The sequence below is a fragment of the Tamandua tetradactyla genome, chromosome 15, assembly GCF_023851605.1.
Source record: "Tamandua tetradactyla isolate mTamTet1 chromosome 15, mTamTet1.pri, whole genome shotgun sequence".
NCBI classification, from domain to species: Eukaryota; Metazoa; Chordata; class Mammalia; order Pilosa; family Myrmecophagidae; genus Tamandua; species Tamandua tetradactyla.
Window position 1 is genome coordinate 32371669 of NC_135341.1, and position 15823 is coordinate 32387491.

The 15823-nt window shown below is 38.7% G+C and overlaps 1 protein-coding gene across 5 annotated transcripts in view; it reads left to right on the top strand.

Moving 5' to 3' along the window:
• DCP1A (decapping mRNA 1A) overlaps positions 1–15823 on the top strand; it is an 81324-nt gene that overhangs the window by 37001 nt on the left and 28500 nt on the right. For all 5 annotated transcript variants that reach the window (XM_077128993.1, XM_077128992.1, XM_077128991.1 and 2 more), the window contains one exon: positions 5221–5359. In XM_077128993.1, coding sequence (XP_076985108.1) covers positions 5221–5359 — 139 coding nt within the window. The remainder of the gene's footprint in view (positions 1–5220; positions 5360–15823) is intronic.

Below are 15823 nucleotides of genomic sequence, written 5' to 3' on the forward strand. Positions count from 1 at the left end.
GAACAGACACTCAGCGTATACCAGTCTGGACAAGCTGGACCAACTGTGATCCTACCCAGAACTGGGAGTTCCCCAGGCCACTGAGGCCAGCACCCCTCCCCCACAGACTGGTTCCCAAAGGGGAAAGGAAAGAGACTTTACTAGTCGCAAGGGGCTGAGCACAACCAAGCGCCAATTGTGGAATTAATTAACAAATTCTGACTACTAAAAATAGGCCCCCAGCTCAGCTGAACCTTGAGTAAAAGCTAAGGTTGCTGGTTTTTGCCCCGGTGCAGAGGGAGCAGGGCTGATGGAAAAAGAAAAAAAAAAAACAGTTTTTTTTTTTTAATTGGACAGCACAAAATATATGAAAAGGTCTGGACCCTGAAGGAAAGGAGGGGGCACATAGGACCTGGAGATACACAGAGCAATATACCAACTTAAACTCTTGATTGCCAAACCCAAGGAACAGGGGTCCTGCTCTGAAAAGGATTTTTTTTTTTTCATTTCTTTTTTGTGGCTTTGTTTCTGTGGCTTGACTGCTCTTTGGATACAACTGCAAGGCTTCTCAGGCTCCAACTGCCCCAGGCAAGGGCGGAATTAACCTTGTCTGAGAGCTTATCTGGAAGCTGTGCCTTCCCCAGGAGAAAGATGTGACCCAGCTCAGGTAGAATCCCTCCCTCAAGGAATTTAGACCCCAGGGTCTGGAAAACTGAGGCAGTTAAAGCCAGCCTACACCCTCTCCTCTGTCTCAACCACACTCCCAGCAGAGAGAGCATGCTGTAGTTAAAGGAACTGCATCACTTTATACTGGTAGGACCTGCAGGCGGACAAGTGCCATGTGCTAGGTAGAATACAAAATATGCAGTCTGGAGGTCTCATGGGAAAGTCTTTCAACCTGCTGGGTCTTGCCTGCTGGGAAAACTGATGCAGGTGACTCTTTCCTCCTGAGAGAAGGCCAGCTTGGTCTGGGAAATCTGACTAGGGTCTATAATACCTAAGTAGACCCTCCTAAGGGGTAAAAAAAAAAAAAAAAAAAAAAAAAAAAAGGCACCATACAGGCAGGGTAAGAAACAATAAAACAAGAACTGAAAAATTCTAATCTGTTAAACAAAACCTAAGCTAGAGGTCTAGAATAAGCTGAACTGAATGTCAAAGAACAGATAGACAGCAAAGTCATCCAGCAAGAAAATCCTAGGTAAAAGAAAGTGAAAACAATCTCCAGAATAATTTAATTAAATGTCTAGATGGCAGCAAAAAAAATAACGAATCATACTAGGAAAATTGAAGATAGGGCCCAGTCAAAGGAACAAACCAACAATTCAAATGAGATACAGGAGTTGAAACAATTAATTCAGAATGTTCAAACAAACATGGAAAACCTCATCAAAAATCGAATCATTGAGTTGAGGGAGGATGTAAAGAAGCCAAGGGGTGAGCAAAAAGAAAAAATTGAAAGTCTGAAAAAACAAATCACAGACATTATGGGGATGAAAGGCATAGTAAAAGAGATTTTAAAAAACAATAGAAACCTACAAGGTCAAGAGGCAGAAGATAGGATTAGCAAACTGGAGGATGGGACATCAAAAATCCAACAAGCAAAAAAAGAATGTAAAAATATGAGCAGGGACTTAGGAAATTGAATGACAACATGAAGCGCACGAATATACATGTTGTGGGTGTCCCAGGAGGAGAAGAGAAGGGAAAAGGAGGAGAAAAACTAATAGAGGAAATTATCAATGAAAATTTCCCAACTCTATGAATGACTTAAAATTATAGATCCAAGAAGTGCAGCATACCCCAAAGAGAATAGATCCAAATAGCTGTACTCCAAGACACTTATTAAGCAGAATGTCAGATGTCAAAGAGAGAGACTCTTGAAAACATCAAGAGAAAAACAATCCATCACATACAAGAGAAGTCCAATAAAACTGTGAGTAGATTTCTGAGCAGAAACCGTGGAGGCAAGAACACCATAGTATGATATATTTAAGATACTAAAAGAGAAAAACTTCCAGTCAAGAATTCTATATCTAGCAAAATTATCCTTCAAAAATGAGGGAGAAATTAAACCTCTTCAGACAAAAAATCAGTGAGAGAATCTGTGACCAAAAGACTGGCTCAGCAAGAAATACTAAAGAGAGCACTAAAGACAGATATGAAAAGACAGGAGAGAGAGAGAGAGAAGAGTGTAGAAATAAAGATTATCAGTAAAGTTAAAAGAAAAATTAAATATGACATATAAAATCCAAAAGGCAAAATGGCAGAAGAAAATACTGTCCTTACAGTAATAACATTAAATGTTAATGGATTAAATTCCCCAATCAAAAGACATAGACTGGCAGAATGGATTAAGAAACAGGACCCATATATATGCTGTCTACAGGAGATGCATTTTAGACCCAAGGATAAGCATAGATTGAAAGTGAAAAGTTGGGAAAAGATATTTCATGCAAGCAGCAATCAGAAAAGAGCAGGAGTAGCTGCTATACTAATATCCAGCAAATGAGACTTAAGATGTAAAACAATTAAAAGAGAAAAAGAAGGACACTATATATTAATAAAAGGGACAAATCAACAAGAAGACATAACAGTCATAAATATTTACACACCGAGCTAGAGTACTCCAAAATACATGAGGCAAACACTGAAAAGAAAAATATACACATCTACCATAATAGTTGGAGACTTCATTTCCCGCAGTGGACAGAATGTCTAGACAAAGGATCAATAAAGAAACAGAATTTAAATAATACAATAAACAAACTAGACTTAACAAACCTTTAAAGAACATTACACCCTACAACAGCAGGATACACCTTTTTCTTAAATGCTCATGGATCATTCTCAAGAATGGACCATATGCTGGGTCACAAAGCAAGTTTCAACACATTTAAAAAGATTGATATCATGCAAAACACTTTCTCAGATCATAAAGGAATGAAGGCGAAAATCAATAATAGCCAGAGGGCCAGAAAATTCACAAATATATGGAGACTCAACAACACACTCTTAAACAACCCATGGGTCAAGGAAGAAATTACAAGAGAAATATATCTCGAGGCAAATGAAAATGAAAACACAACGTATCAAAATTTATGGGATGCAGCAAAGACAATGCTAAGAGGGAAATTTATTGCACTAAATGCATATATCAAAAAAGAATAAAGAGCAAAAATTGTGAAATTAACTGTCCATTTGGAAGAACTAGAGAAAAAACAGCAAACTAACCCGAAAGCAAGCAAAAGGAAAGAAATACTGAAAATTAGAGCAGAAATAAATGAAATTGAGAACATGAAAACAATCAAGAAAATCAGCAAAACCAAAAGTTGGTTCTATGAGAAAATCAGTAAGATTGATGGATCCTTAGCAAGGTTGACAAAAAGAAGAAGAAAGAGCATGCAAATAAAATCAGAAATGAAAAAAGAGACATAACCACTGACCCCACAGAAATAAAGGAGGTAACAGAGGATACTGTGAACAATTTTATGCTAATAAACTAGACAATGTAGATAAAATGCACAACTTCCTAGAAAGACATAACAGCTAACATTGACTCAAGAAGAAATAGATGACATCAACAAACCAATCACAAGTAAAGAAATTGAATTAGTCATTAAGAAGCTCCCCAAAAAGAAAAGTCCAGGACCAGATGGCATCACATATAAATTCTGCCAGACATTCAAGAAAGAATTCGTAACAATCCTGCTCAAACTCTTCAAAAGAAATAATCAGTGCATTTCTCTCTAGTCTCTTTTTTCTTTCAAACAGGTCTATTGGGACAATGTAGTATTTATTTTCCAAGATTTGATTACCAGTATATAAAATAAATAAATTACATTTCCATTTTATTTGATCCCTATTGCACATGCCAGTCTTCTCTCAGTCTACCATAATGTCCATGATTCTATATTTGTTTTAGAGAAAATAATCCTATTAAAAGCTGTAAGATTCTACAGAAACTACATATTACCTTAAAGCGGAATTTTCTTAACAGAATCCTGCTTCGGGGAAAGATTCTCTGGTCAGATAAAGCTTGGGAAACTACAAGATCTTGAAGAATCACAATATACTTTAGCATGTTAAAAACTGAGAATGGTTCTGCTGTAGAGATATCTGTTCTACATAGTTTAAGCCATTGTTTTCAAGTAAAACAACCCATCTGTGCCCCTTCTCCTCCAACTAATAACCCCTCCACCTGAGTTCTGGCAGTGAACAGACACTGAGTGGCCTTTTCTTTTCCTCTTCCTCTATTCCACAAAAATAAACCTTTCGTTACTGAAATGTTTTGCTTGTCATCATCACTGTCTAGAAAGCTCTTGGTTAAGGCAAGTTATAGCTTTGTCTGTAACATCCCGTGGCATGTAATCCCATTCAGTACAATTAGAACTGAAACTTGAATGAATCCTTTTTTAAAAAGTCAGTTGTCTTATTAAAATTTATTATTTTTTTGCAAGTGATTTCAAGCTTGAAGAAAATTTAAGAAACAATGTAACAAATATCCATGTGCTCAACACCCAACTTTTGGTTTCTAACATTTTACTATAATTGCTCCAGATCTTTGTATGCAGTTGGGAGGGGATATCCTAAGAAATGAAACCTCACAGATAGATTTGAATACCCCAGCCTTGTCTGTCACTGACGTTCTTAACCTGTGACTTTTCTTCCTTTATGTATTTTCAAATAAAGAATTGGCTCACATCAGCACCAATCAAAACAGAGAGCATTCCCATGAGCACTCCTGAGCTTTGTCAACTACTTAAGAATTTTTAAGGGGGAGAATAGGGAGACCTTTTGTTTGCTTTTAGAGTTATCAATAACTTTCAATGATTTTCCAAGACCTCTGAAAAACTGATTGCTAAGAAACTAATCTTTCATGTTCCTTGCCAATCCATTCTCAAATTTATTTCACCAATTACTTTGACTGATTTTGATACTCCTCTAGGGAAAAATATGAGATACCTTCACAGAGTTAATATAACTTACCTCCACCCAACCCCTAAGAAACAGTTCTTTATTTTTTGTCCTACTAAAGGTGCAGTATCTTGATTGGCACTGTTATAAATGAGACAGTGAAATGGCAAGTTATATATTCCTGGGATGAAATAACCCAGGCTCTGTGTTTGTACTGTAAGGAAAATGTCACCTTGTAATGCATCCTTGGAAGATAGACACTAAGATAATTCTCAGGTTTAATTTTGTGTAACAAGCCTTTTCTAAAACTTCATTCTCCTCCTCTAGTGTTGTAGAAGAGGAAACACGGCGATCCCAGCAGGCTGCTCGGGATAAGCAAAGTCCCAACCAGGCCAATGGCTGCAGTGACCACAGGCCCATCGACATCCTGGAGATGCTGAGCAGAGCCAAGGATGAATATGAGAGGGTGAGATTGTAGGTGCTGACCAGGGAAAACTGGAAGGGGAGGATGAGGCCTGAAGGGAGGTCATGGATGGGGACATCACCTCCAGGACCCGCAGAAGTATTTGTTTAAACAGAAAGCAAGTGTTACAGTTTTAAGCCTAAAAGATAAAATAAATCTGTTTGTCAGAATACATGATTTTGGCAGGAAAAAGCGTGCTCTTTTTTTCTCTTCCTGTACAGTTATTATGGAAGAAAATAGATTTGGGGTGCTGAAGTTAGACTGCTACAGGTAGTTCTAGAAAAGCTTGATGCCTCTTCATTCCTGCGGTCTCTGTTAGGGTATTCACTTGGCTTAGGAATTTGTGAAGATAGCTGCACCTTTGATGTTGAAAAGTATTCTGATCATTTATATCCCATAATATTAAAAGACATTTATGGTCTCTAATTGGTGATGGGAACACAGTCTTATTTAAAGAATTTTACCCAAATGGGAAGCTTTTCTGAAATTCAGTTTTTTCTTCCTCTTCTCGTTACACTTTAACTTTTAAATTGACATAATATTTTCCCCCAAAAGCTGTATAAAATTAAAATCATAGTGCATTTCTTAATTTATTCAACATGTATTTGAGAATTGTCTACCTTGTGCTAAGCACTCTAATTTTCAAAATATTGAAGAAAAAAAAGCTGTCACCTTACTCTTCACTGAATGTTAGGTTAATTGCTTTTCTTTCATTTCTTATTTAATCATCCCCTCAATAAAATTTAAAGGAGCAGAGAGAGGGGCCAAGATGGCAGCTAAGCAAGGTGTGGGATTTAGTTCGTCCTCCAGAGCAGCTAATAAATAGCCAGACACAATACAGAACAACTGCTGGGACCACATCAGTGACTGAGCACACAGTGTACCCCAGTCTGGACCAGCTGCAAGCCCTGTAGAACCGTGAGTCCCCCAAGCCATGGCAGCTGGCTTCCCTCCCTCACAGGCTGTTTCCCAGAGGGGAAAGGAAAGGGACTTTACCAGCAGGAGGGGCTGAGCGCAACCAAACTCCAATTGCGGATTTAACAAATTCTGACTACTAGAAATAGGCTCCAAGATCAGCTGAACCTTAAGTAAAAGCAGAGGTTGCTGCATTTTTGCCCTGGCGCAGAGGAGGTAGGGCTGACAGAAAAAGGAAAAAAAAAACAAAGATGTGTTTTTGGATTTGAAAATGTCTGGGACCTGAAGGAAAGCAGGGGACACGTAGGACTTGAAGATACAGAGAACAACGTATCAACTTAAGCTCTTGACTGGCAAACCCAAGAAACAGGGTTCCGGCTCTGAAAAGGATTTCTCTCTTTCATTTTCATGGATGGGTTTCTGTGGTTTGACTGCTCTTCGGATACAGCTGCAAGGCTTCTCAGGCTCCACTGCCCCAGGCATAGGCAGAATTAAGCTTGTTTGAGTGTCTGTCTGAGCCTGTGCCTTCCCCAGGACAGGGGTGGGACCCAGATCAGGTGGAATCCCTCCTTCGAGGAGTTCAGACCCCAGGGTCTGGAAAAGTGAAGCGATTAAAACCGGACTACAACCTCTCCTCTGTCTGCACCACGCCCCCGCAGGGAGAGTCTGCTGAAGTTAAAGGTACCTCATCACCTTATGCTGGTGGGACCTGCAGGCAGTCAAGTGCCACATACTGGGCAGGATAGGAAAAATGTGGAGTCCAGAGGTTTCCTAGGAAAGTCTTTCAATCTGCTGGGTCTCACCCTCCGGGAAAATTGACACAGGTGACTCTTTCCTTCTGACAAGAGGCCAGTTTGATCTGGGAAAATCTGGCTGGGGTCTATAGTACCTAAGTAGGCCCTCCTAAGGGGGGAAAAAGTCACCATACTTGCAGGGCAAAAAACAATAAAACAACTGAAAAATTCTGATGTGTTAAACAAAACCTAAGCTAGAGGTCACCAATAAGCTGAACTGAATGTCAAAGAACAGATAGACAACAAAGTCATCCAGCAAGAAAATCCTAGGTTAAAAAAAGAGTGAAAATAATCTCCAGAATAAACTAATTAGGGTAATTAAATGCCTAGACACCAGCAAAAAATTGAAGATAGGGCCCAGTCAAAGGAACAAACCAATAATTCCAGTGAGACACAGGAGTTGAAACAGTCAATTCAGATTGTTCTAACAGACCTGGAAAACCTCATCAAAAATCAAATCAGGGTCCAAGATGGCAGCTTAGTAAGGTGCACGCGTCTTAGTTCCTCCTCCAGAACAACTACTAAATAACCAGAAACAGTGCAGAACAGCTCCCGGGGCCACGGCAGGGATCGGACACGCAGTGTTCCCCAGTCTGAATTGGCTGGTCCGGCTGCAAGAATCCGCTGCGCAGGAAGAGCCTTTCAAAGTTAAAGAAGCCACAACATCTTTTGCTGGTGGGACCCACAGACAGACAGACGCCACATACTGGGCAGGATAAGAAAAACAGAGCCCAGAGACTTCACAGGAAAGTCTTTCAACCTGCTGGGTCTCACACTCAGGGAAATCTGATTAAATGTCCAGACGCCAGCAAAAAATAACAAATCACACCAGGAAAATTGAAGATATGGCCCAGTCAAAGGAACAAGCCAATAGTTCAAATGAGATACAGGAGCTGAGACAACTAATTCTGAATATACGAACAGAAATAGAAAACCTCTTCAAAAACCAAATCAATAAATTGAGGGAGGACATGAAGAAGGCATGGACTGAACAAAAAGAAGAAATGGAAAGTCTGAAAAAACAAATCACAGAACTTATGGGAATGAAAGATACAGTAGAAGAGATGAAAAAAACAATGGAAACCTACAATGGTAGATTTCAAGAGACAGAGGTTAGAATTAGTGAACTGGAGGATGGAACATCTGAAATCCAAAAAGAAACAGAAACTATAGGGAAAAGAATGAAAAAATTTGAGCAGGGGCTCAGGGAATTGAATGATAATATGAAGCGCACAAATATACGTGTTGTGGGTGTCCCAGAAGGAGAAGAGAAGGGAAAAGGAGGAGAAAAACTAATGGAAGAAATTATCACTGAAAATTTCCCAACTCTTATGAAAGACCTAAAATTACAGATCCAAGAAGTGCAGCACACCCCAAAGAGAATAGATCCAAATAGACGTTCTCCAAGACACTTACTAGTTAGAATGTCAGAGGTCAAAGAGAAAGAGAGGATCTTGAAAGCAGCAATAGAAAAGCAATCCATCACATACAAGGGAAACCCAAAAATCAAATCAGTGAATTGAGGGAAAATATAAAGAAGGCAAGGAATAAACAAAAAGAAGAAATTAAAAGCCTGAAAAAACAAATCACAGAACTTATGGGAATGAAAGGCGCAGTAGAAGAGATGAAAAAACAATGCAAACCTACAGTGTCAGATTTCAAGAGACAGAAGATAGGATTAGCGAACTGAAGGACAGCACATCTGAAATCCAACAAGCAAAAGAAAATATATGGAAAAGACTGGAAAAATATGAGCAGGGACTCAGGGAGTTGAATGACAACATGAAGCACATGAATATACATATTGTGGATGTCCCAGAAGGAGAAGAGAAGGGAAAAGGAGGAGAAAAACTAATGGAAATTATCACTGAAGATTTCCCAACTCTCATGAAAGACTTAAAATTACAGATCCAAGAAGTGCAGCGTACCCCAAAGAGAATATATACAAATAGACATACTCCAAGACACTTACTAATCAGAATGTCAGATGTCAAAGAGAAAGAGAGAATCTTGAAAGCAGCAAGTGAAAAGCAATCCATCACATTCAAGGGAAGCCCAATAAGACTATGAGTAGATTTCTCAGCAGAAACCATGGAGACAAGAAGACAGTGGGATGATATATTTAAATTCCTAAAAGAGAAAAACTGCCAACCAAGAATTCTGTATACAGCAAAATTCCCCTTCACAAATGAGGGGGAAATTAAAACATTTTCAGGCAAGAAGTCACTGAGAGAATTTGTGACCAAGAGACTGACTCTGCAAGAACTATTAAAGGGAGCACTAGAGACAGATTTGAAAAGACAGAAGAGAGAGGTGTGGAGAAGAGTGTACAAATGAAGACCATTTGTAAAGGTAAAAGAAGGAAAATTAGTTATGACATATAAAATTCAAAAGATGAAATGGTAGAAGAAAGTACCACCCGTACAGTAATAACACTAAATGTTAATGGATTAAATTCCCCAATCAAAAGAGGTAGACTGACAGAATGCATTAAAAAACAGGACCCATCTATATGCTGTCTACAGGAAACACATCTTAGACCCAAGGATAAACATAGGTTAAAAGTGAAAGGTTGGGAAAAGATATTTCATGCAAATAACCATCAGGAAAGAGCAGGAGTAGCTATACTAATATCCAACAAATTAGACTTCAAATGTAAAACAGTTAAAAGAGACAAAGAAGGATACTATGTACTAATAAAAGCAACAATTCAACACGAACACATAACAATCATAAATATTTATGCACTGAACCAGAATGCTCCAAAATACATGAGCAAACACTGAAAAATGAACTGGACATATGTACCATAATATTTGGAAATTTCAATTCCCCACTCTCATCAGTGGACAGAACATCTAGACAGAGGATCAGTAAAGAAACAGAGAAATTGAATAATACAATAAATGAGCTAGACTTAACAGACACTTATAGAACATTATACCCGGCAACAGCAGGATATACCTTTTTCTCAAGTGCTCGTGGATCATTCTGAAGGATAGACCATATGCTGAATCACAAAGCAAGTCTCAATACATTTAAAAAGATTGAAATCATACAAAACACTTTCTCAGATCATAAAGGAATGAAGGCGGAAATCAATAATAGGCAGAGTGCCAAAAAATTCACAAATATATGGAGACTGAACAACACGCTCTCAAGCAACCAGTGGGTAGAGGAAGAAATTACAAGAGAAATCAGTAAATACCTCAAGGCAAATGAAAATGAAAACATGACATATCAAAATTTATGGGATGTAGAAACGCAGTGCTAAGAGGGAAATTTATTGCACTAAATGCATATATCAAAAAAGAAGAAAGAGCAGAAATTGTGAAATTAACTGTCCACTTGGAAGAATTAGAGAAAGAACAGCAAACTAACCTGAAAGCAAGTGAAAGGAAAGAAATACTGAAAATTAGAGCAGAAATAAATGAAATTGAGAACATGAAAACAATCAAGAAAATCAACAAAACCAGATGTTGGTTCTATGAGAAAAACTGTAAGATTGATGGATCCTTAGCAGGGTTGACAAAAGAAGAAGAAAGAGCATGCAAATAAATAAAATCAGAAATGGAAGAGGAGACATAACCACTGACCCCGCAGAAATAAAGGAGGTAATCAGAGGATACTATGAACAACTTTATGGTTATAAACTTGACAGTGTAGATGAAATGGACAACTTCCTAGAAAGACATGAACAACCAACACTGACTCAAGAAGAAATAGACAACCTCAACAAACCAATCACAAGTAAAGAAATTGAATAAGTCATTAAGAAGCTCTCCAAAAAGAAAAGTCCAGGACCAGATGGCTTCACATGTGAATTCTACCAAACATTCCAGAAAAAATTAGTACCAATCCTGCTAAAACTCTTCAGAAAAATTGAAGAGGAGGGGAAGCTACCTAACTCATTCTACAAAGCCAGCATCACCCTCATACCAAAGCCAGGCAAAGATATTACATAAAAAGAAAGCTACAGACCAATCTCTCTTATGAATATAGATGCAAAAATCCTCAACAAAATTCTTGCAAATCGAATCCAGCAGCATATTAAAAGAAATATACACCATGACCAAGTAGGAGTCATCCCACGTATACTAGGGTAGTTCAACATAAGGAAATCAATTAATGTAATATACCATGTCAGCAACTCAAAGCAGAAAAACCACATGAACATCTCGATTGATGCAGGAAAGGCATTTGACAAAATTCAACATCCTTTCCTCTTGAAAACACTTCAAAGGATAAGAATACAAGGGAACTTCCTCAACATGATAAAGGGAATATATGAAAAACCCACAGCTAACATCATCCTCTATGGAGAAAAACTGAAAACTTTTCCCCTAAGATCAGGAATTAGACAAGAATGTCCACTATCACCGCTGTTATTCAACATTGTGTTACAAGTTCTAGCCAGAGCAATTAGACAAGAAAAAGAAATACAAGGCATCAAAACTGGAAAGGAAGAAGTCAAACTCTCACTGTTTGCAGATGATATGATACTATATGTTGAAAACCCCGAAAAATCCACAGGAAAACTAGTAGAGCTAATAAATGAGTATAGCAAAGTGGCAGATTACAAGATCAACGCTCAAAAATCTGTAATGTTTCTATACACTAGTAATGAACAGTCTGAGGGGTAAATCATGAAAAAAATCCCATTTACAATTGCAACCAAAAGAATAAAATATTTAGGAATAAATTTGACTCTTTTAAAGAGACAAAAGACCTATATAGAGAAAACTATAAGAAATTCTTTTTAAAAAAATTGCAGAAGACCAGAATAAATGGAGGGGCATACCATGTTCATGAATTAGAAGACTAAATATAGTTAAGATGTCAGTTCTACCTAAATTGATTCACAGATATATGCAATACAAGTTAAAATCCCAAAAACTTGAGATTGTTCAACTCAACAGTAAAAAGACAACCCAATTCCAAAATGGGCAAAAGACTTAAACAGACACTTCTCAGAAGAGGAAATGCAAATGGCCAAAACGCACATGAAAGGATCCTCAACTTCCCCGGCTATAAGAAGATGCAAATCAAAACCACAGTCCCACCAGAGTGGCCATTATCAATAAAACAAAACGACAAGTGCTATGTGGAGAAAGAAGCATACTTATCCACTGTTGGTCGGGATGACAAATTGTACAACTGCCGTGTAAGGCAGTTTGGTGGTTCCTCAGGAAGCTAAGTATAGAATTGCCATATGATCCGCCAGTACCATTGCTAGGTATCTACTCAGAGGACATAAGGGCAAAGACACAAACGGACATTTGCACACCAGTGTTTATAGCAGCATTATTTACAATTGCCAAGAGATGGAAACAGCCCAAATGTCCATTGACAGAAGAGTTTCTAAACACGCTGTGGTATATAGATATGATGGAATATTATGCAGCTTTAAGACAGAATAAAGTTATGAAGTAAGTAACAGCATAGATGGACCTTAAGGACACTATGCTGAGTGAAATAATAGCCAGAAATAAAAGGACGAATACTGTATGGTCTCACTGATATGAACTAACATTAATGAATGAACTTGGATAATTTCACTTAACGGAGGTCATCAGGAGATAGAAATAGGGTAGATAGTGGGTAGTTGGAACTGAAGGGATACAGATTGTGCAACGGGACTGATTGTAAAAATTCAGAAATGGATAGCACAATACTACCTAACTGTGATGCAATAATGTTAGAACCCTGAATGAAGCTCAATGTGAGAATGATAGAGGGTAGAGGCCTGGGGGCACAAATAAAATCAGAAGGAAAGATACATGATAAAGACTGAGATGTCCCAAAGACTATTTGGGACACGACTCCCAGGGGTTTGGACCTTCTTGGCAATGTGAGACAGAAATCTTAGAATGAGCAGAAACTCGGCATCAAGGGATTGAGAAAACCTCGACCAAAAGGGGGAAGAGCAACTGAGACAAAATGAAGTGTCAATGGCTGAGAGATTCCAAACAGAGTCGAGAGGCTGTAGGGAACTGCTTGAAAAATGTAGAGCTGTATTCCAGTAGCCATGTTTCTTGAAGATGATTGTATAATGATACAGCTTTTGCAGTGTGACTGTGTGATTGTGAAAACCTTGTGTCTGATGTGTATTTTACCTACCTTCTGAACAGATGAGTCAAACATATGGATTAAAAAATAAATAATCAGGGGAATAAATGTTTAAGTAAATTTAGTAGATTGAATGCTAGTGATCAAGGAAATGGAGGAGTAAGGGGTATGGTTATGTATGATTTTTTTTCTGTTTTTTTATTTCTTTTTCTGAGTTGATGCAGATCTTTTAGGAAATGATCATAATGATGAATATACAACTATGTGATGTAAAAAAAAAGAATCTTCATACTGTATGTTCATTTGGTTTTATTAATAAAAATTTTTAAAAAGTTGAAGGAGCAAAACTTGTACAGCACTATCTAGGACCATATTGCCCAAACAGTTCTGTTATGACACTAGCTTTCACATTACTAACAGATGATCCTTGGGAAAAGTTCCTTGGTCAAATGAGTTTGGCTCCTCCATTCCTCACCCTCTTGGGTCTTCACAGGGGTCACAACCATGAGGGGTTCCAGGTAAATAAAGCAGTAACTGTAGTTCCCAGATTAATCTGACCATCCCAAAAATGGGACCATTTTTTCATTTACTACCCATTAACGTCTCAAGAATGTGGAGTTCAGGGAACATTCTGGGAAATGTCAGGAAAAGCTCTCTGAAAGGTAATTTTCTCCACCTATAGTTACCCGTCCCAGTCAGAATGGCAGTGTGAGATAATGCTTCAGTGGTCTTTCCCCTCACCAAAAAAAATTTTGACCAACCGCCAAGAATTAGCAGAAACATCTTTATCAAAGCTCCAGAAAACAGTCAAAGGACTACAGTGTTAAGGCAAGCACCAAATCAAGAAAAAGGCTACTTAAAAGTAGTAAGAGCTCATGATGCCCCAACTCCTCTTTACCTTACCCCTAACCAACTCAGTGTCCAGTTGGCCTGCACTTCTAGTGGAGATCCTGGGTCCCAAAGCGAATGGGAGCCAAGTAGCCCTCATGGACATACTGGGAGCATGTGTGTCTGGCTCAGTCTGTCTGGTGATGGCCTGAGGGACTCACTGTCCTAAAACTTGTTTTGCATGTTGAAGGTGGCTCATGGATCTCTCCCACAGAGTGCTGTAGAGAGCAGTCAAGTCCTGTTACATGAAGCAAACCTGTTGGCCATGGGACCTACAGTGTAGTGCCTGGGACCATGAGAAATTGTTCCCTAGGGAAGAGGGGATATTTCTATTTGTGTATATGGACGAATTCTTAGGGCCACACATACATACCCAAGATATATGCGTGTGAGGAAAGGATCAGGGGAGTCCCCCTGTGCTTGAACAGTGTTTTCTTTGTTTTTTTCTTTGGCATTCAAAGAAAGTTCTGTCATAGCACTAATTAGATATAAGCTTGAGGAACCGATTCCTCAGTCTTCATTACAGGATGAAATATTAAAATGTAAAAATATCCAACTTTCAACAAAAGATTATAAAATGTACAAATAAATAGGAAAAGATGGCCCAGGGAAGGGATAGTTTTAAAGCATTGGAAACATCTGTGAGGAAGACCATACCAGACAAAGACTAAGAAAGGGTGGTTCTAAGTATGCTCAAAGAGCTAAAGGAATATGAATGCAAAGAGAATATTGATAGAGAGATGGAAGTTATGAAAAGGAACCAAACAAAGCTGAAGACAAAAGTAACAGAAATTTAAAATTCCCTTGTGGATTCAACAGAAAATTGAAGCTGGCAAAAGAAAGAATCAGAGAATTGAAGATAAGATGATTGAAATCGTTCATTCTAAGGAGCAGAGAAAAGAAAGTAAGCAGAGCCTGAGAAGCCTGAGGGTCATCAGACATACCAATAGACAAATGTTGAAGAAGAAGAAAGAAAGAGACGGAGAGAATATTCAAAGGAAAGAACTTCCTGAATTTAATGATATACTTGAATGTATACATCCAAGACACTCAGTGAAGTCCAAACAAGATTGACTCAAACAGACCCACATTGTGACATATTATAGCCAAACTGTCAAATGTTAAAGATAAAAGAGAATTCCTAATTCCTCAAGAGAGAAACAACTTGTCCAGTAAAATTAAGTGCCAATATCTGACCAGAAACCATGGAGGCCAGAAGGCAGTGAGGTGACATACTTAAAATGTAGAAGGTAAGCCCAGACCAGCAGAGGTAGCAGCCGGGGCAGCCACAGCCTGCCTTGCCCCTACCCCACCCCTGTTGTTCCACCCCCAGCATCCTGCCCTTCCCCACTTCCCCTTCCCACCCACTTCCCTTTTCCCCACAATCGCCTCATGCCTGCAATTTTGGCTTTCCCCCCCATCAGTGACCAAAGACTTGACCTCCCAGCTCCTCAGCATACTGCTTGACATGGACACTGGTATGATTAAAGGTAGATTAAATGTTCTTCTCACTGTGTGGCTACTTGTGTGCGGAAAGGAAGTTGCCGGTATCATTGAAAAGAAAGGAGATTCAGTTAAGAAGCCTAAAGACAGTTGTGCACAAATCACCATCTCAGAAGGGAATTTCCCTGAGAGAATTATCACTTTGGCTAGACCCACTAATGCCATCTTTAAAGCCTTTGCTATGATCATAGACATACCGAAGAGGACATCAGCAGCTCTGTGACCAATAAATTTCACAGCTGCCAGTAGATCCCCAGTCACCCTGAGAGTGAGGCTGGTGGTTCCTACTAGTCAGTGT